We start from the raw sequence: 24,208 nt of genomic DNA, 5'->3' as shown, positions 1-24,208 counted from the left end.
AAGAAATCTGCCAATGGGGTAAGAAAAATAATCTTGAATTAAGTTTCATATTTTTTTACTAAAAACAAGTGAAGTTTTCAAGCAAAAGTGTCTGGTTTTCGATTTGTTACCGAGACATGCTACATTTTAGACATATCATTCACTTCAAGGCAAAAGGCCTGTTTCACACCAAGAACGCTAACTATAAAAATGACTAGAATGATAATTCTAGACTCTTTTATATTAGTATCGAAATCAATGGCCGATGTTATATTTTATATCTCTCTTCTGAAAGCTCTGTGTGGCGGAAACATCACTTCCATGAACGGCACCATCTTTTCCCCTGGTCACCCAGCTGAGTACCCCAACTTCCAGGATTGTGTGTGGAGCGTGAGGGTGCCCCCTGGAAACGGCATCTACATCAACTTCACTGTCCTCAGCACAGAACCCATCTATGACTACATCACTGTGTGGTAAAGGCTCATGATTGTGTCATGTCGAACTTCAATTTTTATATTTTAGGGCTTTTTAAGTAGACTGAAATGTTTTGATGCATGTGTTTATTTAGTAATAATTATATGTAGGTAGGCCTATATATACAGGCACAGAAAAATTAAGAGACCATTTTAAAATAATTTTCACTATTTTTAATAGTGTTTTTAGGTAAAATTATAATTTTTTGTTTTATTACGTCGACGACTAACATAGTACTCACAAATTAAAAAAAAATATATTCTTTCTATTTGCATTTATGTATTTGTAGAAAATGAATACAGGAAAAACAGGTCGAAATAACAAAAACAGATGCTCTGTATTTTTTCAGACCTCAAAAACTGTAAAGAAAACAAGTTCATTTTCACTTTTAAACCATACAACTATAATATTTGTACATGTATTTAGAAAAAGTTCAAAAAATGTCTCTATTGACAACCGTTTTATCGCAGTTTTCATGTGGCTTGTCATGCTGTTAGCTGTTAGATGACTACAGTCACTCTTGAGGATTGATTTTGATGAAATCCAACAGACACTTCACTTGAATGGTCACAAGACATCTCGAAATGCTGATTAAATAACAATTCTAAATGGTTTCTTATTTTTTTCCACGGCTTTATATTCAGATATTCCCCAAGACAACTAAAATGGAACACAACAGAGAACACAATAACTGAAATTATAAATGAATACTGATCAAAGGTTTACATATCTTTATTTCTTAATAATTATTTCTTTGAGAATCAACGACCGCTTGCAGGATTTTGTAACAGTTGTATAACTTCCCCATAGAGGTTGTTCTGTGTTAATTCCCCTTCTGAGTTGCGTCTTGCCAACATTTCAAGAAAGGTTTTGCTAATTGGCGATATTTTACTTTCTTTGTGTTGTACGGCCACCGGTTGGTCTCCTAATGGAAATAAGCTCGTTTTCTTTGGTGTCTTCTCAGATGCCCATATTTCGACTCTAAATGTGTCTTCAAACAAGTCGAATTCCTCTGAGGTTTAGCAGCACCAATATAATCAAATTCGTACGGAACAGTCAAACAACAATTTGGATTGTATACTTAAAGTTCTTTGAGGAATAAATCACTAAATGAATCTCCCAGGGATCAGAGTTAGAGCGAAGATATTTTCGTAGCACTTTTGAAGCTGCTTATGTATATCATACTGCGGAAAATCTAAAGCACCGCAGGAGGTAGCAAGGATCCGTGTCCTCGCAGAGTCAATTTAGGCCAGTTGGCTGTTTGGAAGAGCAGAAGCTTTGAATAATTGTCCACGGCATCGTTTTGACACCCTGTTGCGGGGGACATCAAATAATGCATTGAGTGAAACCCAAGATGAATCCAAAAATGAATGTCATCCTTGCTCTTTTTCATATCAGAGGTCGCGTTTGTTTAAGAAAATTCCACAGGGTACATTTATTTATTGATGACTCCAGCACACCCTGCACTCCATGCGGGGTTAAATAATGTATTTTCAGCACAGACAGAGCTTATATTATTATTGCATTTATTTCTTTGCTCTGAATATAGATTTCAGTATTTACGCTCTTTGCCGCTGGGCTTCGGATTCGAAACATGCTCAACTCACGTGCACACACAGTACAATCTTGCACTTTCTTTGGGAGCACATCCATTCCTTAATGTGATGCTCCCGGTGACCACCTCATGTATCATAGGTGACCTAGATAAAACCGTGTCCTCTAGTTCATTAGTCCAACCCTATCGTTCAAGTTCAAAACGAAGACTTTAACACAAAGCCGCGATGCTTTTTTGCTGGGCTGGCCTGTTGTGAAGACAGAGATAGCTTAATAAACTACGCGACACAGAGAAATGCCTTACTATTTTGGAGAGACTCGCTTTCCTTTTAGTCAATAATAGGGAAAATATTGCAGTCTTCACTTAAAGTCCCATTTTAGATGGCGTTGCTCGTAAAAGCAGCGTTCAGCAATCGACTGAAGATCAGTCTTCGGCTAGGAAGCACATAGTTTATTTGTTTTGTGTTTAATTGTATTGGCGTCGTTTTTCCTGGGCAACTGAGTTAAAGTCTAATTTTAAGAGAACGTGGTTCATAAAAGCAAGCCTAAGTGATACCACGGCATAGATTGGTTTTAAACTATAAAATGTTGAATTTATTAGTCTGGGGTGTAATAGCGGAGTTATTGTTTTGGGACCACCGTATAAGTCTTCACTGGATAGGTTTCAGACGACATAATTGGGTGTAATTCTCTAAAAACGAATCACAAATCTTGCTAGAAAGATGGGATTTGGTTAATACATAAATATGTAGCCTTATGCACTGAAATGATTTGTGCACAATGTGTGCATTTGTCAATTTCTTTATATGTGCATGTATTCAATTCAATGACTTCGCCTATTCATTTTTGTTTTATAATTAATACAACAATATTTTTTTATGTTTTAGGGATGGTCCGGATCAGAGTTCCCCACAGATCGGTCAGTTCAGTGGTAACACAGCTTTGGAGTCCGTCTACAGCACATCTAATCAGATCCTCATCAAGTTTCACAGCGACTTCAGTGGGAGTGGCTTCTTTGTGCTTAGTTACCACGGTAAGACCCTCCACGCACTCTAAACAGCCCACTTTCATGCCCCGGCAGTCTCTACTTACATGTTTACTATTCGGTAATATCCACACCTATAGCGGATTGTTAACAATACAAACTGTAATTAAAGTGGATTGAACAGTCTGTGGGAGACTGGATGTTATTACACTTATCCATCTCTGTTTAATGCGTTCTAAATAAGTGCAAGTTTTATGTTTAGATCTTGTAACCTCATGTATACTGCATGTAAACCCTATACTTTGCATAAATTACTGCTCAAGCTTGCTTTATTTTATCCTTGGTTCTTAAATGTATAAGATGGTTTTCAAGCCCAGAGCCAACGATCAGGGTTGGAAAATTGCTGCCTTCTGTTTTGCTGTCTGTCACTAGTGTCATTTCTTTTTCGTTCAAATCTCCACCCACACATGTAGTTTCTGATGCACAAGAATTCTGTGACCTGCATTTACACTGATTATATTGATGTAAATTGGGCCGCTGAGCAGTGTTTATGGTTTATGGGCTTTTATATTGATCCAGGGCTGTGTCAGCTGTCACTCAAAGCTTAACCGTTCTTAAACTCATTGAGGGAAATGATCGTTTCAGACTGTAAGGCACGCCAACGTCCTTACCAGTCCTTTGGATTTGTGTACCGTAGTGATTCAAGGCTGTGATGTGCGCACATCTCAAAGAGTAAGAATCATCTTTTTGTTCAGATATACCCAGGGGATATACCCCGCTACATCGTAATGAGTGAAGCTTGGATTCCATTTGCTTTGGAGCTGAGTCTAAAAGACAAGTATATTTGCAACCAACTGCTTTGATATGAATTAGTCAAAATTACCAGCCATTAAACGGAAATATTCATCTAGTATTTATAACGTTATCTAATCATATCGGGTTTCCTAGTCGGCTCTCTGTTATTGCGTCCTCCGGTGTTATAAGCCAATCTGACCAAAGCAGCTTAGGCAAGGAAATATAGAATATGATTATGAGTCCGGAATGGGCTATAATGCAGAGATCATGACATTCAAATTCCCTCAGATTAGTTGTGGGGTTTTACTCAATATTCCACCCAGACACCAAGGATATCAAAGAGGCATCTGTGAACGAGAAGCACCAAGCAGTCCGTTTTAAAAACTCAATTATGAAGTTTCATTCTAATGGCTCTCAGAAATACGCGCTATAGTTCCGCTGCCCCATTGCTTGATATATCAAATGAAAACTGCAACAAGTTTTACAAAAACAATCTGGACAGAAGAAAACAAGTGTGTATAACTGCATGAATTTAGACGCAGATTTAAGACAGTTGCGTGGCACGTTTTGTACAGTATTTCATTTCATTTTATAAAACAGTTAGTTCCAGTACTTCCAGTACGAATAAAAACGAAGTATTATGCATGCCAGGCCAGTCGACGGGAGCTGTTGCACTATAAAGAAACCATATTTGCTTGCGCACATCCACTGATGTAATCTAAAAGCGCTTTTAAAATACTTTGTCGGCGGGTATTTGTGTTTATAGTAGTGTGCATAAATACTGTGTATCCGCTGGTTGTAGTGGTGCAGTAAATCTATTTTTGATGGAGAAATTATAATTATGTCACGCGGCACTAACATGCAGCATGGAGGCCGCCATTATTATTTGAGGAATAATCGTGCATGCCTAAAGACGCATGCGTATATGACGTCATTGTTTTTGGAAAACGCTGCGTTCAGAGTTACGATAATGCCCACGTTTACAAAATCTCAGTCCCCCAAAACGCATAAAAAGTTTTTGTGTTTTAAGTTGAAAACCGTCTTATGCAAACAGCCTCTAAATGCACTCAAACAGTGATGTAATATGGCGCAATAGCACAATTTCTCCACTTTTTGTCTTGTAAATTTGGTTCGTTTTATATATTGTCTCAATCATAAAAGTCGTATTGACTGGCCACTATTAAAACTGCGTGTGTAGAGCAATTTTAATTTTTTGTTTTCTCTTTTGTTTGGTTTTGTTCTACTTTTTAGCTCTGCTCTTTTTTGATTTGTTTAACCTTACCCTTGCTACGACTAAAGGCTAATTCACACTGATCCCACAAATTCCACCAAACACCAACATTCTACATTCTAATTGTTTGTCGGTGTTTGTTGAATCAGTGTGAATTAGACTTTATACACAGCGTAAAGTTTCCTTATCATAGCTTCTTCCTCAGAACTTTAATGACTTTAGTCACATGGCTTTCGATCAGATCTTCTGCCCACAGTTCTTTGGATGATCCTTTCATTGCTCTTCCAGTTTCCCCAAAACACAACGCTGATCTTGTCAGAAGACAAGCTGAGGAGGAGCCACATGCTAAGTGAGCTTCAGTAGTTAATTAGTGTCTTTTCAACCCTGCCTTTTGAAAGCTAAACTTGGCTCGCCGTTAGACGTGAGAAGACAAAGCCAATGTCTTCTGTCTCCATTTATCAGCTTCCGATGTCCTCAAGACGGAGAGCTCAAAGGCTTCTGATATCCATCTTAATCGGGCTGAATTCTCGACAATTACTTCATGTCAAACCTCGAATCAGCACGTCAGCTCTGAGGTCCTGTTGCCTTTCCAGATTTCATTAACACCAGAATAATTAATGCGACAATTACGCAGTGCAAAGCTACTCGGTAATTATCATCAACCCGCACAGCTATCAATATATTTGCACGGGATAGGCTGCAGCGTTGTTATTCTCGCACAACAAATGCATTACTCTTGGAATCCATATCCGGATAAATGTTTAGTTCATTCTCTCTCTTCTTAAGTGATTCGCTCATTATGTGAGTATGTTGTTTGTGTTATGTTCTTAGCGGTTGTACCAACTGTGACATGCTTGTTAGGGCATACTGTATGTCTGCCGCGAATTCAGAGATGTTAGTGATTGTTAAAACTCTTCTGATGTGGCTAAGGGGCGCAGAGGGTGGGATTATGACTTCGGCCAGTGGGGCTCGGGATCTCTGAAGCAGGACCGCAAGACTGCAATTGAACCCTTGGTGCTCTGGGCTCATAGCGTATACATAACAGTTTTTAGCTTTTATCCAATAATACTATTATCCAGTAATAGTGTTATAGTAAATACCATCTCAAAACCATGTAGATCAAGGTTTTCCAGAAGGTTTGAATTCAATTGCTTTTGAAAGCCCACACTAATGCTTTGGTTGATTTTGTTCACCCAACAATGAAGATTCTTCTTTCATTCCAGACCTTAATTCTCCAGAAGAACACAAAAAAGTAACCAAACGCCATTGGCTGTCATTGACTTCCATTGTGTGGACAAAAAACCATTTAGACGTTTCTCAAATTATCTTCTTTTGTGTTGCACAGAAAAAGTCATACAGAGGTTCTGGGTACATAAGTGTAAATAAATGATGACAGAATTTTTATTTTGGAGTGAACTCTCAAATTTTAGCACCTAACGCACAGAATGCATGAAGGACTTTCAATTTTTGTCATCTTCTTTTGCAGCCTACCAGCTACGAGTGTGCCAGCCTCCACCAGAGGTGTCAAACGCAGATATCCTGATGGAGGACAATGAGTTAGAGATAGGTATGAACACAGTACATGGTTAGATAAGTGATTCTACACTTTCAACTAGGAACAATTTACCTCTAATGATTTCAATAGCGAAACCGATCTATTCTGGTTTAATGAATGTTTTGATATACTTTAAGGCATTGATCCGCAAGCTGAAACATTAGGAAGCACACGCTTTCATTTTGGGCTTTATCATCCATGCAACTTTCTTAAACAACAGGCATTGCATTTAACTGGTGCTTAAAAAATAAGGCCAGCTGTAATGTAAAAGAGAGATTCATCCTGCCCTGTTGCCTAGACACCAAGAAGGTTACTCCAACGCATCATGCGTTCAACAATCTTCAAATGCTCAAGCTTGATTATTTTCAGATGCAGGCACCGGAGGTGGATGATGTTGTGGGGGGTGTTGTCGTGCAAAGAGAATAAAAGCAATTTATAAGTCGCTGCTGCATGCGCTGTTGTTTGACACCTCAAATATGAACTCTTCAAATTTACCATTAAAATATTTATTCATCACCCCTCACATATCTACCATCTATTTCCATTAAAGCCATGCGGTCCAGCTGTCCCACGTCATAAAACAGACGTTTAATCATCGCAACTCTTTCTCTCTATCTCAGGTGATATTATCCGATATAGATGTCACCCTGGATTTACCCTGGTGGGCAGTGAGATTATAACATGCCGGTTGGGAGAAAGATTGCAGATGGACGGACATCCACCTTCCTGCCAAGGTGGGTACACTTTCAAGCCCCTTTTACGGCACAGGCCCACCATGTTTCATTTGACCTGGATTATGTGGCTAACGCGTCTTTTATACGCCTGCCCTGCTCAACGCAGCCTATAATAAGGGGTTAAGTTGTGGAAAGTGCAAGAAAATGTCGACATGGAAACGACCAGCCTCCGTCCACAAGTAAATCACAGGATATCGGTAATGCAAGGCTATGGGCTCAAATCACTCAGACAAGTATCATATATGTAATGGAGGGTAAAATGTGATCAGAAGCCGTATTGCTCATAGGCCATGAAGAGCTCAGTCATTGGTTGTCATCATCCTTTCCCTCAGTTTGTGCATTGATGAGCGATGCGGTTCTCGCAGAGTTTAGTGGCTCAGACAGCTGCTGCCATTAATCTTTCATGACTCCATCCTTCTCTCCGCTTTCCCACGAGAGAGCACTCACTTTGTTAGAATTTGTCCTGTGCTTAGATTCAGGAAAGTGCCTGAGAACGGTACCTCAATCATTTGTCATGCACATTAAAGCAGTTTCAGAGCAGAATAAACAGAGTGTCTTCCCATGAAGGGTTTTTTGCAGAGTATGGGACATTTCAGGTGTGAAAAATTGCGGCTTAATTTTTTTAACAGTGTTTTTTCCCACCTTTGAAGTTTACAAAGAAATATGGCATCAACAGACCAATTGTTGATCTTTCAACTTTGGTTTACATTTTTTGTTGTATAATACAAAGACCTTTATTTATTTGAAAGGAATCTAACAAAACACTCAAATAAAGCATAGCATTTTACATACAGTAGAAGGCATAAGTTAGGTTTTAAGTTCAAAGAACTGTGAGTTTTTTATATAGTTACTTGACAGACAGCCTGAGAAATAGAAGAATGATAGTTTAAGATCAATATGCACCCAAATGTAAGAGTTTCTTTGCATTACACAATAAGCATTTTAAACATTGAGTTATTTATTTTAGAAAGAAAAAAGATCTGAAATAGTAGATCATCATTTACTCTCCCCCTTGTCATTTCAAACCTGTATGACTTTCTTCTGCAGAACACTAAAGAAGATAGATAGAAGATATTTTGAAAAATGTTGGTATTGGTAACCCATTTACTGGATTTGTGTCTGTACAATAGAAGTGGTTGCCGACATTCTTCAAAATATCTTCTTCTGTGTTCTACTAAAGTCATATAGTTCATACAGGTTTGAAACAACAAGAGGAACACAATTTTCATTTTTGGAATTTTTGATAAAAAGCTTAAAAAGTTTGTTGAAGAGATTATTGTTTCAGTATGTTATACAATGAAATTATTGTGTGCTGCAAATGCTTTTTGGAGCCATGCCCTTTATAGACAATAACTTTGTTGAATATGAATACAAAGTAAAATGTGTGCTGTTTGTTTATTTCCCACAGTGCAATGCCCTGCTCATGATGTTCGATTCGATTCATCTGGTGTGGTTCTGAGCCCGGGGTACCCAGACAGTTACCCCAACCTACAGATGTGTTCATGGAGCATCAACGTGGAGAAGGGTTACAATATCACCATGTATTTTGAGTTTTACCAGACTGAGAAGGAATACGACATTCTAGAAGTCTTCGATGGTAGATGTTTTCTCATTCTAACTAGTTGAAGTTGTTCATGTTTTTGAGGTTTACTTCATATTGTTTTACAGTAGTTGTTAAAAGATATATGATCAGAATCTTGCATGTGTCATAACATTAAGTGCATTGCATTAAGTTCTCATCCATTTACAGGTTATTAAGTCTATTGTTGCTGTTGTGGGCGCTCTGGTTATTGGTCATTTCACTGAAATCTCCTGCTTTCATAATAAAGGCTTGATGTATTTTAGATTTTAAATATAGGTGTAGCTATTGTAATGATACCAACTACAGATCAGCCTATTTGCGGTTTATTATTTGCATTCAGCATTATTTTCCTGTTATTCATGACTGTAATAACAGACTTCCAACTCATTTTTGGGTCACAACTCATCTGAATGTGCTGAACCACTGGTCTAAAAAGACTGGATATTCTACCAGTCGTGCCCATTCACTCTTATTTTGTCTGCTTTTGCCATTTTCAGGATATTTCCCAAAAGAAATTTCAAGAGCAACGTTAGATTGTGTTCCCCTTAAGCGCCAACCTACTTTTATGAGTTTCATCTTTTCTGACAGGTATAATTTGATGTAACAGTTCTCCTGCAAATTGTCCTCTCTTGCCTCTACTCTCTTTTTTGTGAAGGACCCACAATTCACAGTCAAACGTTGGCTACCCTAAGCGGTGACCTCCCCACGCCCTTCAACATCACCACCACCGGCCATCAGCTTCTCCTGCGCTGGTCAGCCGACCATGGCACCAATAAGAGGGGGTTCCGTATCCGCTATGTCGGTGAGTATCAAAGTATGTATCCATTTAAATCTCTTTATTGCTTGCACGATTTCCTTCTCTGGTGTCCAATTTGTGTCCTGCATGCATATTTTGGGTTGAGAAACGTTTGTGTGTGTGGGTAGTTGACATTAAATACATTTCATTAAAGTTAAGAGCACACTTTATTTAGAGTTTTTTTTACAAAATTCATTAAGCTAATTGTTTTAGGATTATAATTTGTGCAGGTTTTGAACTCATTTTCTTTGAGAAGAATATTTGTACAAAAATGTATCACACCTGGCGAACAATATAAATAACCGGTTCAAGTGTTCAAGTTTTGAAATGATGAAAAACGTACTACAAATGGTAATAATAATATTAAATATGCGTAGTTGATAAATAAACCGTAGAGGTGTCCTATAGGGAGATATGTCAAAATTTCTGTATTATTAATATTTACAAAGAGAGATTTATCTTTATTGTTAGTTTTTTTCTAAATGTTTGCCGTCACACCATGAGAAAAAAGTGCATATTAGTCTGTCAACTATCCATATACAAAAGTATTGATGTCGATGGAAAAAAGTCCATGAGCATCTTACATGCGTCAGCTACCCATATATGTTTTTAATCAGAATTGCGTGTTCATGTGTGCATGTCAATGCATGTGTCCGTGCAGATTACATTTCTATGTAAATGTCTGATAAACTTAGACATGCAGTACTTGCATGCATTTATTTTGTTTTCTACACCCCAGAGAGAAGTACACACTATCTTACTTTGGAGTCTAGCTTATGTATGTTTGACAGCTGACCTCTCTAGCTGGGGTCGTGCTTTTTACAGACAATCATACTGACAACAAGAAGGGGCGGAGACCCACTTGCACAATAGTTCATTGTAAAGTAATACTACAGTTGCCTCTGTGGATGTCAGACAAACCTGGGGACTTCAAACGCACAGTGCTCTTCACCTTTTCATATTTTAACAATTAAGCCACATATTCTACATTTCTGTTTCAAAAGAGACCAACATTAAGAATGTCGACTGAACTGTTCAGGAACTGCAGCCAAAATTTGACTGGAGAGTTTCTGTTTGATGTGTCAGAAGTTTTCCTCTCAGTCAGTGTCTTTCTCTCCACGCTTGGAAACTTAGTTTCACTCAACAAATTTTCTAAGCTGTCCTTCCATAGAAGGACTTCGGGTCCTTCCAGGAAGGCCATTTTCGCCTGAGGGCACAAGCTTTACTTTACTTTTCCATTGCAAGTCCTAAACCCAGAATTCTTTTTTGTTCGGACCACACAAATCCTGGCTAAATGTACATTAAACCCAGGTCTGGAGTGAACTTCTCCAGTGAGAACTTCTCTGCCCATTTAAGACTAAAATAGCTTCCTCCTCTATGACTGGTGCCGGTAGAATCAAGTTATGTCAGGCTGTGCTTCAGACTACCTTTGAACCGAGATGAAATGAAAGCTGACACCCCACGTACGCACTGTTTTTAAGGCTTTAACGTCCTGTCAGCCGTTTTCGTCTCCTTAAAATCAATGATGAATGTCTTGTTCATTTCACTAGTTAGAATAAGAGAATTTCCACTTGTATGCGTGAACGCTTTGTTTCAGTTCAAAGGCCGAGCTTCAGCTTGAATTCCTCTGACTTCTGTGAGACTTGGCAAGACCAAACGTACTATTATGAAAGGCGCTTTCTGTTTGTGGAGTTTTTTTGGTCTCTGTCAAGCTGAGTTTGATTGACATGGTTATTGATGTGTGTGTGTTTGGTTTCCAGCGGAGTGTGTGACTTGCATTTCCCTCAGAAAGTATTCAATGTTCTCGTTGATCCTGTCAGATTTTAAAACATTGAAATATTTATATTTTTCAGCTTTCTTCACTAACCATTCATTCAATACATGTATCTTGTTCAGTGGTCAGAGTCCAGAGTCTGGTTAACTTTGCTCTGAAGTTATTCCTTGTGGGTTTTGCCTTATGTTTTGGGTCATTCAAGGTCTCTGTATTAAATGCAGATTGAAAGAGATGTTCCTGTGGGATTAAGCATCATCCTTGTTCTGTTTATAGCTCTTTCATAAAGAAAGAGTTCACCCAAAGAATGTATTCTGTCTTTCACCCTCAAGTTGTTCAAATCTGTATAATTTTTTGTTCTGATGAACACAGAGAAAGATATTTGGAAGAATGCTTGTAACCAAACTGTTCTTGGCCACCATTGACTACCATAGTAGGAAAAATGCTTTATGAATTTCTTATGAAGACGATATTTTGAAGAATGTAGGAAAGCAAACAGTTCTAGGGCATTTTTCACTACCATTGTAATTTTTCCTTCCATGGTAGTCAATGGGGCCCAAGAACTGTTTGCTTACAATAATTCTTCCAAATATATTTTTCTGTGTTCATCAGAGCAAAGAAATGTATTCAGATTTGGAGCAACTCAAGGATGATTAAATGATGACAGAATTTTTTTTGGGGGTGAACTGTCCCTTTAAGTACCATAATAAAGCATGAGGATGCCAGGTTTACTGTAGTTGCCAAAAGTGATGTCTTGGATTGGACACTACTGTATTTTGCTTTCGGGCAGAAACACTCCAAAACCACTACTTCATCAAAAATGGAAAAATACTGTTTATATTTATTAAACATTGTGTTGTCAAAGTTGATATTGTATGGTCAGACCTTTGCATGTGTCATAACATTAAGTGCATTGCATTAAGTTCTCATCCATTTACAGGATATTTAGTTTATTGTAGCATTGTGGGCGCTCAGGTTTTTGGTCATTTCGCCGAAATCTCCTGCTTTTATAATAAAGGGTTGATGCATTTTAGATTTTAAATATCATTTTTTACTTTATATTTTATTAATACATATGTGCATATAACAAAGTTTTCGTTTCTCTTTGAATAATCAAAACATTGACCCAAAAAGTATATTTCAACCAAGCCTCTTTAATTTATAAATTGATTTCCATTAGATTTGTTGGTTTTCAAAAACTCTAAAACAAAATGAAAACAAACAGTACTTTTAAGTTTCCAAATACTTAACTTGTGAGGTTAAATGTTCCTCTGTTTTAAAAATGACTGATCCTAAACTCCATCACTCCATCATTCCTTTATGTTTACAAACTTGCAAAAGTAATGTCTACATTCATTACAAATTGCTGGAGGACATGCTTGCACCGTATAACTTTCCATCTTAAAATCCTATGATTTTACTCTCACACCTTCTGCAAACATCCAGTTTGCTAAATTCAGTGAGTGAAAAAGTAATAAATTAGATCTGTGACCTTTTCATGCGTTAAAATATTCATCCCCCTATTCAACAAATCTGTCCTAGAAAACAGAATCACTATCCCAAGGAATGTTGAGACACATAGGAGTTTTACTTTGTTGTTATATTTGCTCAGTCGACATAACCTTTTCCCTTCAGCCCTTTCTGCAGATCCTAGGGCTGTTTAACTCCTATATGCTTGAATGTCCCGTGACACGGTGCTCTGCTCAGGGGGGCGATTAAGGAACTGATGGGGTCTGCTATCTGTCTGTCTGTCCATACAGCTTTGTACTGCAGCACTCCGGATTCTCCTCTTCATGGATCCATAAGCAGCCAGACAGGAGGACACTTAAACAGCCTGGTGCGCTGGGCATGTGACCGCGGGTACCGGCTTATTGGGAAAAGCACCGCTGTTTGCAAGAAAACCCCCTTCGGCTTCCACGCCTGGGATGCCCCTGTTCCTGCTTGCCAAGGTAAGTGACAGAAAATGTTTTTTTTAGCCTGTTTTGGGCTGGTATTTCTCAGTTTCTCTGGGCTTGTAATTGTGTTAAACGAATTAAATGACCTGTTCATTTTGAATAGGCATTTTATTGGTCAATTTCTCTTAATCTGGTAATCTGGCTCCTTTTCACCTGTAATATAACTGACTGTAACACGCAGAAGGTAGTAATTCAGCACTTGCATATAAGATCAGTCATTTTCTCAGACTTGATCTCCACCATTTTCAACACGCTTTTACGGTCAGTGATAGAGACGTGGTAATTACTTGTCTCGCTGATATATTCATGATGTACTGTATTTGTCACATTAATGACCAATCTCCCTTTCCGTGTATGCCATATACACATCCATCTTTTCTCTCAAATCAACTGAAGTGATGAGCCGACGCACTTTTGTGGGGTATACAGTGCACTTATGTGACAGATTCGACCCCTAAGGGCCAAGGGCTTCTATATCCCTAACATCAAGTGACATTTAAATGTCTTAACTCGTGAAAGCATTCTGCGCACTTTTTGTGGGTTTGTTTTTGTGGGTTTGTCTCGGATCAAAGTTGTGTTATCATAGATGCTCTTTAATTACTGTGAGGTTTTGTTCCGCTGTTAATGGTTGAGTGATGACAGCCAATCGGTTCTGAGCTTCAGCCTTGCTGACTGCACACGGACTCTTGTGCCTCTTTGTTTCTCAAATGTACCGGCGGTTTGCCACTCAATAAATCTAGAGGGCCCGTGCAGAGCCATGATTCATATTTAGTGTCATTTCAGAGTACTGCGCTTTGATAAATAATATGTGCTGGTGCGTCTTGCATAAGAAAGAAAAACTTGAAGCGAGGTGGGACGTTCCATAGGTTGGTTTGCAATGCTGACAACTGGCATATTTGGACTATGGAAAACTTTTTGAATTGAATACTTTGGATGCCGCTTCAGTGGTTGTGAAAAAGCACTGGCATTAGGTGCATGTAAATATATTGATTTTTTGAAGTCAACGTTGTTAAACCAATGAAGGTTACGAAGTGAATTATTTAATAGGCACATATAGGCTTTTAACCTTAAAGAGTTTCAGTATATGTTTGTGACCATTTGTTAAAGGATATTCATTTTTTTCATAAAAATAGTCCTGACCTTTAACAGAGACGGCCTACGTCTATAAGTACCCAAATGTGGTTTCAATTACCCATTGAAAACTAGCCATTCGAAAAACCAATTCTCAATGCTCTAAAGACAAAATGTTCCAATGCAGCAATAAGCAACGATTAAAGGGCTTTTAATTAAGTTATAACAATTATGTTTTAAAGTTATGATGATTTAACGGCCCATATGTCTCTTTCATCTTCACACCCATAAGCTGTCTCCTGTGGGGTGCCCAAGGCTCCTGTGAACGGAGGTGTGCTTGCCATGGATTACTCGGTGGGTACACGCGTGACCTACTTCTGCAACGATGGATTCCGACTGTCATCCAAAGAGTTGACCAGCGCTGTGTGCCAACCTGACGGCACTTGGAGCAACCACAACAAGGTCCCTCGCTGCTCAGGTACGGTGGCCACCTACGCAGAGAGATGCTGAATTAAAACCCTTCAGGATGACCCTGGCACAATAGATCTCTCTGCTTAAGCCTTTATTTATTAATGTGTCAATTTTGTCTGCCGTCCCAAAACTATATATGTTGTCTCTGAAAAAATGTCTCGGTTTCAAACTCTAGTGAACTACTTAGTAACTTGTATGATGAATATAAATATATAATAAAATAAATCTGATTATTGTTTTGTAATATTTTATTATATTTCATTTAATATATTTTATTTTGCTAATGTTCCTCTCGAAACCTTGTATCTCCATATTTTGTAACTTTCATTGTTGGTCACTGGGATTAGGAAATATCTAACCAATAGAAAGTATTAAAAAGTGCTGTTCGGCCTTGACACTACAGTATTTAAAAAGTACAGTGTTTTTTCCATTTCCTAAAAAAGTTAATTTGGACATCCAAGGTTTCAGAAGGACAACGACATGTAAATTCTATAGCATTTTTCACAATTTTGCATTAGTGCAAAGCAGTTTTACATTAAATGCAGTGCATATTTATACAGATAGTTGTGATTAAAAATAAATTATATATTTAATACATGGCATTATTGTACATTTTTTATTTAGATGTACATCGACGATGAACTGGACATTTTTTATAGTTTTAGTCATATTATATGATGTTATTAAACAAATATTTCGTAAGATGTTGATTTACCTGGTAAAAACTAATTGTAAACTACAAAAGGTTTCAAAATAAAAGATCATTGAGAGAATGACAACTACATCCATTTTGCACAACAACAACAAAATTACATTCATTAAAACGGTAGGCCTATATAGTTTACTGAGACTATAAAATATTCAAAAATGGGAAAAAAATATATAAAAGATATTAGTCAAATATGTGCATGATTTATGATATTATAATAATTATAGTTATATAAATTATATATTTATACAAATATCTAAATATTATCATTTAAATAATAATACACATACTAGCAAGGTACCATTATAGGTTGTGAAACAGTGCCCTTACTGTATATCCAATAACGTCTACAAAAGGTGCATTGCAGTTCTCATGTCTATGTTTGTGAAAACATCATTTAAATGTATTATGGTCTGGAGCTCAGTCGCAGATAATCGTGTTAAGTGCTAATTATGCTGGCAAATTGAATGTTGCATGAGGTGACACAGTTTTTCTGGCCATCAGCATGGTTGTAAATATGGGTCGCCATGTGCGTTTGTTCCACAGTTGTGGTTTGCCCAAGTATCGGGTCTTTCTCTCTGGAGCACGGACGATGGCGGATCGTTAATGGATCCCATTACGAGTACAGGACCAAAATTATCTTCACCTGCGATCCTGGCTATTACCGCCTCGGGCCCGCCCACATTCAGTGCACGGCCAATGGCGCATGGAGCTGGAAAAACGAGAGGCCCCACTGCCAAAGTAAGGGAAATGTGTGACTCAACCCCACCAGCTGCTCGGCTGTGTAAGTCAAATGCGTTAACCTGCCAAATCGTCCCGCTTTGTTTCATCTTCTCTCCTCTCTCCACAGTCATTTCATGTGGGGATCTGGCCACGCCTCCCTACGGGAAGAAAATTGGAAGTCAGACCACCTTTGGGGCTACAGCCATATTTACATGTGACAATGGCTATATGCTGGTGGGATCCACTGTTAGAGAATGTCTGTCTTCCGGTCTGTGGAGTGGAACGGAGACACGCTGCTTAGGTAATGTGCTGTACGCTCGCCGCTGCTTTATGCATCTGTTCTGTAGCCATTTTGCTCTGGAAATGGTCCAACTTGGTTTTTCAACCTTGCAGAATATATGCTTGATAAATCACTCTCAAGTCTGTGTTATGTACCCATGTAATTTCTGGACTATTTTTAGTTGTTTGTTGAATATAAATAAAATTGTACTGTTAATGAAGCCGGTATCTAGACAAGGAGAAAAGAGATTAAAACCACACTAAATACTTCATAAACTGGGGAGGTTTCCCAGGCTGCTTTGTAGTCTCCGTCTATGCCTGAAAACATTGCTCTGTGCTTTTTTGCTTTTTTTTACACGAACAAAACACTTAATTACCACAGACATGAGGCGAGTCATGTCTCTAAAAGCATTAGATGTTAATATTTTACAGCAGTCTAGCTCAGGGGTCTTCAACTACTGTACTATTCTTTGAGGGCCAGATTCCAAAAGTACATAAAAGGATGCGGACAAATCTTGAACAATTTTTTGCATTTTGTTACTTTTATGCTGGTTCTATGTTACTGTTACTTATATGTCATATGTTAAAACATGCACACAAATACTGCATCCAGTATGTGTGCCTTTTCGGGAAATTTGATTAAAAGGGATGTTGTCTCATTGGTTGTAGTTTATATCCAAGATCTGGGTGGCATTGTTTTTCTCAAGAACACAACACAAACGTTTTTTCTACACAAAAGGTAATCCCTGCCCCTGGTGACGTAAAAGTAGCATCTTATAGAGCGAATCAATTTATATGTGCAAGAAACTGAACTATTATCACATCTTTGGGTGAATTCCAATCGCATTAATGTGCCCCACACACTTAGAAGGGTAGATCCTTTGTAGTGGGAGTTCTGAAGGGAGATGGACTGCTCTTTCTCATAAATATTGCCGTATTTTCATACATAATGAATACAGTAATAAAAACAACACAGTTTTTCCCTTATCTGAGACAACGGCACAAGGGCAAAAGATGCGTTTTTGATCGCAACCTATCGCATGTGCAAAGCGATTGCCTTAGGCTGGATTGCCAGTTATAAAATTGTAAATAACATTAAGTCCTTGAACAGACTCATCAATTAATTTTTATAAAACGTCAGTATATCGTTATGAGTCGCAGGAATTAATTTTGTATTGAATGTGGCAGCATTTTGGACTTTGAAGAGGATGTGTCTCAGGACGTACAGTCTCTCCACTTATTTAAAATGTTAGTTTTGACTAGCCCTGGTCTAGCTGCTCTTCAGAAGCATCTCTTTAATGGCTTCCTCTTCTCGCTCTTTTTTCTTCAGCCGGCCACTGCGGCGTGCCCGAGCAGATCGTCAATGGTCAGGTGATCGGGGAGAACTTCGGCTACAGGGACACAGTGGTGTACCAGTGCGTCTCCGGCTTCCGCCTCATCGGTTCCTCCGTGCGCATCTGCCAGCAAGACCACAACTGGTCCGGACAGCTGCCCATCTGCGTCCGTGAGTTTGGGACTCTCGCAGACGAGCTGTGGAAAATTACTGAATTCATGAGGAGATTAATTCAGACAGGAATGCCGATGCACCATGTTATCGTTGAAAAGTCTAAGGGCTCTTTCCTGAAATAGTTTTTCTGGGGTATCCGAAGGCATGTGAATGTTAGAAATTACGCAATGCGGGGAAGATTTAATTGCACCAATATATACATTTTTTATTATAAGACTGAAGAAAATAGTTTTTAAAATGAATATGAAGAAGAAACAGTGAGGGGTGGAGTGAGCTGTTGGTTGCAATTCACAACCTCACCACTAGATTTAGCGAAATTTCATACACTGGACTTTAAAGGGCTGCGGTGATAAAATGACAATAGTACATTTTAGCAAATTCTCGCCGATGGGTAAATCCTTGGAAAATGCTAAAATACATATAGTTTTGACTTACTTTTGGATGTTAACATAATAGTCATAGAATAGTCCCATAGCATGCTTCTAGATTTTAAAATGTGGGGGGGAATGTAAATAAAGAATCGGTAAGGCACCTCAGGACTTTTGAACAGTAGTGTATACATTTTTGATAAACACACTTAAAAAATATCTGTTCAGTACAAAACGTGCATCTAATGGATCTTTTCATCCAAAAATAGTGCAGACGGGATGTGTAAACATACAAATGGATGGGTGTGCACTGTACGCCAAATTTAGTGACAAAGAAACAGTATACATGGGTGTTCAAACTGTATATTTATTTCTAAAGCCCATTCTTTGAAATGTCTATTTATATCCTTAAATTGCAAAGTTACAGTACTGTTTAAAATGTTATTTATTTGGGTAAAATGTTACATAATTGGCTTTATTAATTAGCATATTATATCATTATTTCATTTAAGCACATCTTACCCTTGCAGTTTATAAGTCCTGCTGTATCTGGGACATTGAGAATAACTCTATAGCAAACAAGCGTAAGGGGAAACGACATCATGACATGCTCAGACCTATGAGCGCTGCTTCTCCTTTATAAATGGCAGTGGCATTTAAAGATCTGTATCTAGGGAGCAATTGTTATTAAAAATGCGCCATCATTGTCATTTCCTACTGCACAGTGACACATTGGGACTAAGCTCACAGCTCACATATATCAGACAAACACACTGCAGTAAGTCTGCCTCACTTCAGCGGGGGCTTTTATTTGTTTGAAGAGCATTTAAGGGAAATGAACTGATGAAATAGAGCCATAGGGAAAAGAGTAGAGTAACTCGCACTATAAACGTAGGCTGCTGAATTTAGCCACGTTGTCACCGAAAGCTGTGTGATGCAGGAACAGCATTTAAATCAGAAAATTAATTGGTTCCCAATTAGAGGATCAGAGACGAGACGACACTTCCCAATTGATCTTACCTTTGGTAGATACTAGCCATATTAGGTCCAGGTATAAGTATAACACCATTGCTGTCTTTATGGTAATACTCGACCACCATCATTTGATATATATTTCAATCATTCTTTCATTCATGTAGCATCGCTTTGATAATCATTTTAGAAAATGGCTCCTAGTTGTAATCACAACAGGGCTTTTGAGAAGTCTCTCTTGAGAATGAAGATTGACACTTTAACAAGACGTTATTTTAACAATGCATCATTTCTCATCTACAAATCATCTCACACTTTCTGAAACTGAATAAGTTGAGAAGAAAACATTTAATGCCATATAAGTATGTATCTTACCAACAACAGCTGACAATTTGATGTATTATTCGTTTACTCAGTTTAAAGGCCTCATTAAATCAAAATGAAGCTTTCAGTCATTGTTTGTTAGCTTTGAAATCTGTTTGTTACGTAAAAGTTTACAGAATAAACTTTGGCAAATAATGATCACATTATATATTGAAATCTTACGTCAGAAAACGGATGACCCATTTTGCACACATGGTTGTGTCCACATCTTCCCAAGGATAACACTTCACCAGAATTACAGAGATTCTCCCCTTAATACCAACTACATTAAAGGGATGCTTCATCCAAAAATGAAAATACTGTCATGAATTACACACCCTCAACTTGTTCCAAACCTGAATACAGTTCTTTGTTCTGTTGAACAACTGATGTTTCTGGGACATTATTGACTACCATAGTAGGAAAAATGTTAATGGTATTCAAACGTGCCTTTTAAAATAGTGATACAACAATTTTTCTAGTATTGTATAGTAGTCTATATTGTCCCAGAAATGTCAGTTGCTAACATTTTTCCAAATAACTTTCTTTGTGTTCCTCAGAACAAAGACATTTATTCAGGTTTGGAACAACTTGAGGGTCAATAACCCTTGTCAAAAAACAATTCAGTTAAAATGCATTTAAAACCTGCTAAGTATAGTTTAAATGTATTAACATATTTACCGACATGACTTACTGATATACAATTATGATCAATGTTGGAGAACTATTTCTACCCAATGCACATTTCTTCATATTAAGACAGCGTTAAAATAAAAATGTGTTCTAATGTCACTTTTGATAAGGATTTTATGATTTTTTTTATAAAATCAATCTTTCAATGCAAGATATTTTAAGTGAACCTGAAGCATACTTGCAATAGTTCCACTTAAGCACCGTCAAATACACTTAAATGTATCTTTAGTTGGACTTCAGCACTAAGTAAATACGATGTAAATGAATTTACAATACATCTAGCATGAAATAAATGAATTTCAAATACATTTTTGTATATTTATTTTTCACAAGGAAAATCATGACAGAATTTTCATTTTTGGGTGTAGTACATCTCTTACAGTAGCAAGTCATCATTATTTACAAAACGATTGAGCCCTTTGGTTTCAACAATACATAGGTTGGTCAACACAGGAAACAAATGCACTCTTGTCTCTACAATGCTCTCTCTACATTTTATGAACAAGCACTACATTTTGTAATAATTGTCTGTTCACAAGATAGAAAGCGCAGTTTTGTATAATATACGAAGTAGGAGACGTGCAAGAGTATATTTTCAGCTATGCAGTTATTTAGTTAGAAATTTTGGAAGGTCTTTAAATAAAAGGAAAATTGCCTCAAAAAGAGAAACAAATTACACCCGTGATTATGCAAATAAACTCTGGCTTTTTATGAGTGCACAATGAGAAACGAAATATACTCTAGGCTGAAAGAGGTAACAATAGCAAATGTATATCTAGATGTGTCGCATCGGAGGAAGAAGTTTTACTTTAATAAAATAAGAGCTCGTCTGTGGTTTAATATTTTAGAATTTGATTGTCTGGAGATAATCAACACATATTATATATAGTGTGACACATGGTAGGTTATGTACGCACACACATACTTATAACACCATCAAGTAAGATCATATACTTAAATACCAATATCAGATCTGTTTGATTGAGTTTACCTATTAATTAAACCCAAACTGACATATTATTAAAAGGCAGTATGTCATTCTGACATTGATTTACATTGCTGCTCATAAATAAACTCATAAATTATATATTTTAACGTATAAACTTAGCAACAGACTGACAGCTCTTACCCAGAGGCCCTGTGTGTTAATCTCATATTTACAGCATGTAGTTCAAAATGCTTAACCAACCATTCTGCTTCATTGGTGCTTCAAATGGTACTGCGCTGCCCATTGCTGTTATAACAATGGGGCTCCATTAAACCCACAATATCATGTAGGCTACACACTAATAGAAAGAAATGTAGGTTGTAACAGATCCGTTTAATGACAAGCATCCCAGGAGAAGGTATTTTTCAACAGATATTTGTTAAATGCTATCATGTTTGGTGGCATTGAAGTTTTATTATGTGCATGTGTGTGATTAGCCGATTGAAATTGAGCTTCATAATCGACTCATTTGGAACAATCTACAGATAGGCAGCAACTCAAATAGTCACACAAATAGCGATGTGCATGAGAGAATCAACTAAACTGGGTTAAAACTAGGTTTGGAATGGAGAACTCAATGAAAAAATCTCAGAATTCATTGACATTTAGACTGCGGTGCCGGTTGCAAATTGCCTTTTTCTTAAGAAAATACTAAATGTATGATTTATTGTTTTGAGTTGGCAGCTTGCTGGAGGAATGATTAAAAAATACAGAGAGAAAGTTTCCTACAGTTTCTACTCAATATAAAAAAAACAATTATTTTGTAGAGCTGTAATTCAATCACAGGTTTAATCACCGTCTGTTTCTGTACCTGTTGAGACAAAACAGCTCTGAGGAATGAAAATGCAATTGGGTTTTAACTTATTTTATATTGTCTAATAAAACCTATCCTCTGGTCATTTCTAGCCATCAGTTGCGGACACCCCGGAAGCCCCATCTATGGCCGTACAATAGGCAATGGCTTCAACCTGAATGATGTGGTGAGCTTCTCCTGCAACATGGGCTACGTGATGGAGGGCCCCTCCCGGGCTCAGTGTCAGGCCAACCGGCAGTGGAGCCAGCCACCACCAACATGTAAAGGTGGGGAGAAAAGTTAAGTCTTTTATTCACACAGAGCTTTGCCTGATTCACCGCCTGCCAAAATTAAAGCAGCTCAGTGCATTGTGGGTACGGCTTTTGCTATGGCACCTGCACTATACCATACTATAAGTGGCTGCCGAGTTTGTGGTTTGCTGACTGAAGATACATGAAATAATGCTAGTAATGACTTTTGTTAAGGACACAAAATGCACGGTGATGAGAAAACTGTACTTGCTATGAGTAATAAAGCATGTCAGATATGGTCAATTTGGTTAAGTTTAGATTGCATGTTACTGTGAACCTGTTTTTCTGCACTTTACTGCATGGAATGAAACTAATGCAAGAGGAAATAAACAGCTTAGATCTCTGTCACAATGATTTAGTAATTGGATTCATTGTGTCAGGGCAGAATATGTTTTAAAATGAAATTTACAATGACGATTTACAGAAACATACATAATAATAATGTATTTGCAGTGATTCCTAATGTAAATAACATTTAAAATATGATATTGATTTAAACATTTCTTTAATTTGGTTTTTATGTTTAATGAAGACATTACATTTTTACATTATAATAAAAATGTATGTAGGCAAATATTGTTACTTTATGTGTTGTTTTATATGTATTGATACAGTGGTTCTTATATAGTAATGTATTATAGAATCAATGATTAATTTTTTTTTTTTTTAGAATGAAAATATGATTAATAATTCTAACTACATTTTAATTTAGTTATATTATTTATGTAATTGTATCTATTTTATCATTTTTTTTTTTATTATTATTTATTTATTTACATATATGTGCATAAATAATATTAAGTCGATTAAGTAAATTAAATAATAATTACAAAAAATATTCTACAGCCTTCAAAAAAACACAATAAAAAACCTGATTTTTGAACATTTAAAAAATTTCAATGAAATGTTCAAAAATCTTTTCATATACAATGACAATTTCAGTTGTCATTATGGTTCCTTTGGATTGGTAAAAATCATCATTCAATTTTATGGAATGTTAGGCCATTAAGAAGATAATAATGTACATATAAAGGTAACCATTCCATATCATTAAATTCATCATAAAAAATATTGCCATATAATGATCTATTTCGCCCAGCCTCAATGGCAAATACTCATAATGCAGATCACACTTGTGTTCATTCATGCGAGTTTAGAGCAGATCTTACCTATTTATTTCTGAACTCATTTGCTTAGAGCTTCTTGTCAAATAACATGCCTCTCTTTGTCTTTTCCTTATTATCTTCTTTCCTTTGTGTTCAGTCGTCAATTGCTCTGATCCCGGGATTCCTGCCAACTCCATCAGGCAGAGTAAAATAGAGCATGGTAACTTCACCTTTGGCACGGTGGTATTCTATGACTGCAACCCTGGGTATTACTTGTTTGGCTCTCCTGTCCTGACCTGCCAACCCACGGGTCAATGGAACAAGCCTCTCCCAGAGTGTATCGGTATGTTTCCGGCGAACGTTACGACTTGGCATTTGTGTTGTGATGTTAATTACCTTTTTTTTTGCTGTAATTGAGGAGAATTAGTTGAGTGACCCCCTTT

General features: G+C 37.3%; 1 protein-coding gene across 3 annotated transcripts in view; it reads left to right on the top strand.

Annotated features, from left to right (window-relative positions):
- Positions 1–24,208, top strand: part of csmd3b (CUB and Sushi multiple domains 3b) — a 347,235-nt gene that overhangs the window by 281,494 nt on the left and 41,533 nt on the right. The window contains exons 43-55 of one of the 3 annotated variants that reach the window (XM_056741016.1): positions 275–452; positions 2,895–3,040; positions 6,505–6,585; positions 7,194–7,307; positions 8,716–8,904; positions 9,545–9,691; positions 13,217–13,405; positions 14,775–14,960; positions 16,209–16,403; positions 16,513–16,686; positions 17,995–18,168; positions 22,462–22,635; positions 23,923–24,108. In XM_056741016.1, the coding sequence (XP_056596994.1) occupies positions 275–452; positions 2,895–3,040; positions 6,505–6,585; positions 7,194–7,307; positions 8,716–8,904; positions 9,545–9,691; positions 13,217–13,405; positions 14,775–14,960; positions 16,209–16,403; positions 16,513–16,686; positions 17,995–18,168; positions 22,462–22,635; positions 23,923–24,108 (2,133 nt within the window). Of the gene's footprint in view, positions 1–274; positions 453–2,894; positions 3,041–6,504; positions 6,586–7,193; positions 7,308–8,715; positions 8,905–9,544; positions 9,704–13,216; positions 13,406–14,774; positions 14,961–16,208; positions 16,404–16,512; positions 16,687–17,994; positions 18,169–22,461; positions 22,648–23,922; positions 24,109–24,208 lie in introns of all 3 variants that reach the window. The other 2 variants (XM_056741014.1, XM_056741013.1) reach the window with 2 other exon arrangements.

Source organism: Triplophysa dalaica, chromosome 25 (assembly GCF_015846415.1).
Source record: "Triplophysa dalaica isolate WHDGS20190420 chromosome 25, ASM1584641v1, whole genome shotgun sequence".
In the NCBI taxonomy this organism is placed as follows: domain Eukaryota; kingdom Metazoa; phylum Chordata; class Actinopteri; order Cypriniformes; family Nemacheilidae; genus Triplophysa; species Triplophysa dalaica.
Note: the sequence above shows the minus strand (reverse complement) of the source record. Positions and strands in the feature narration are given on the sequence as shown.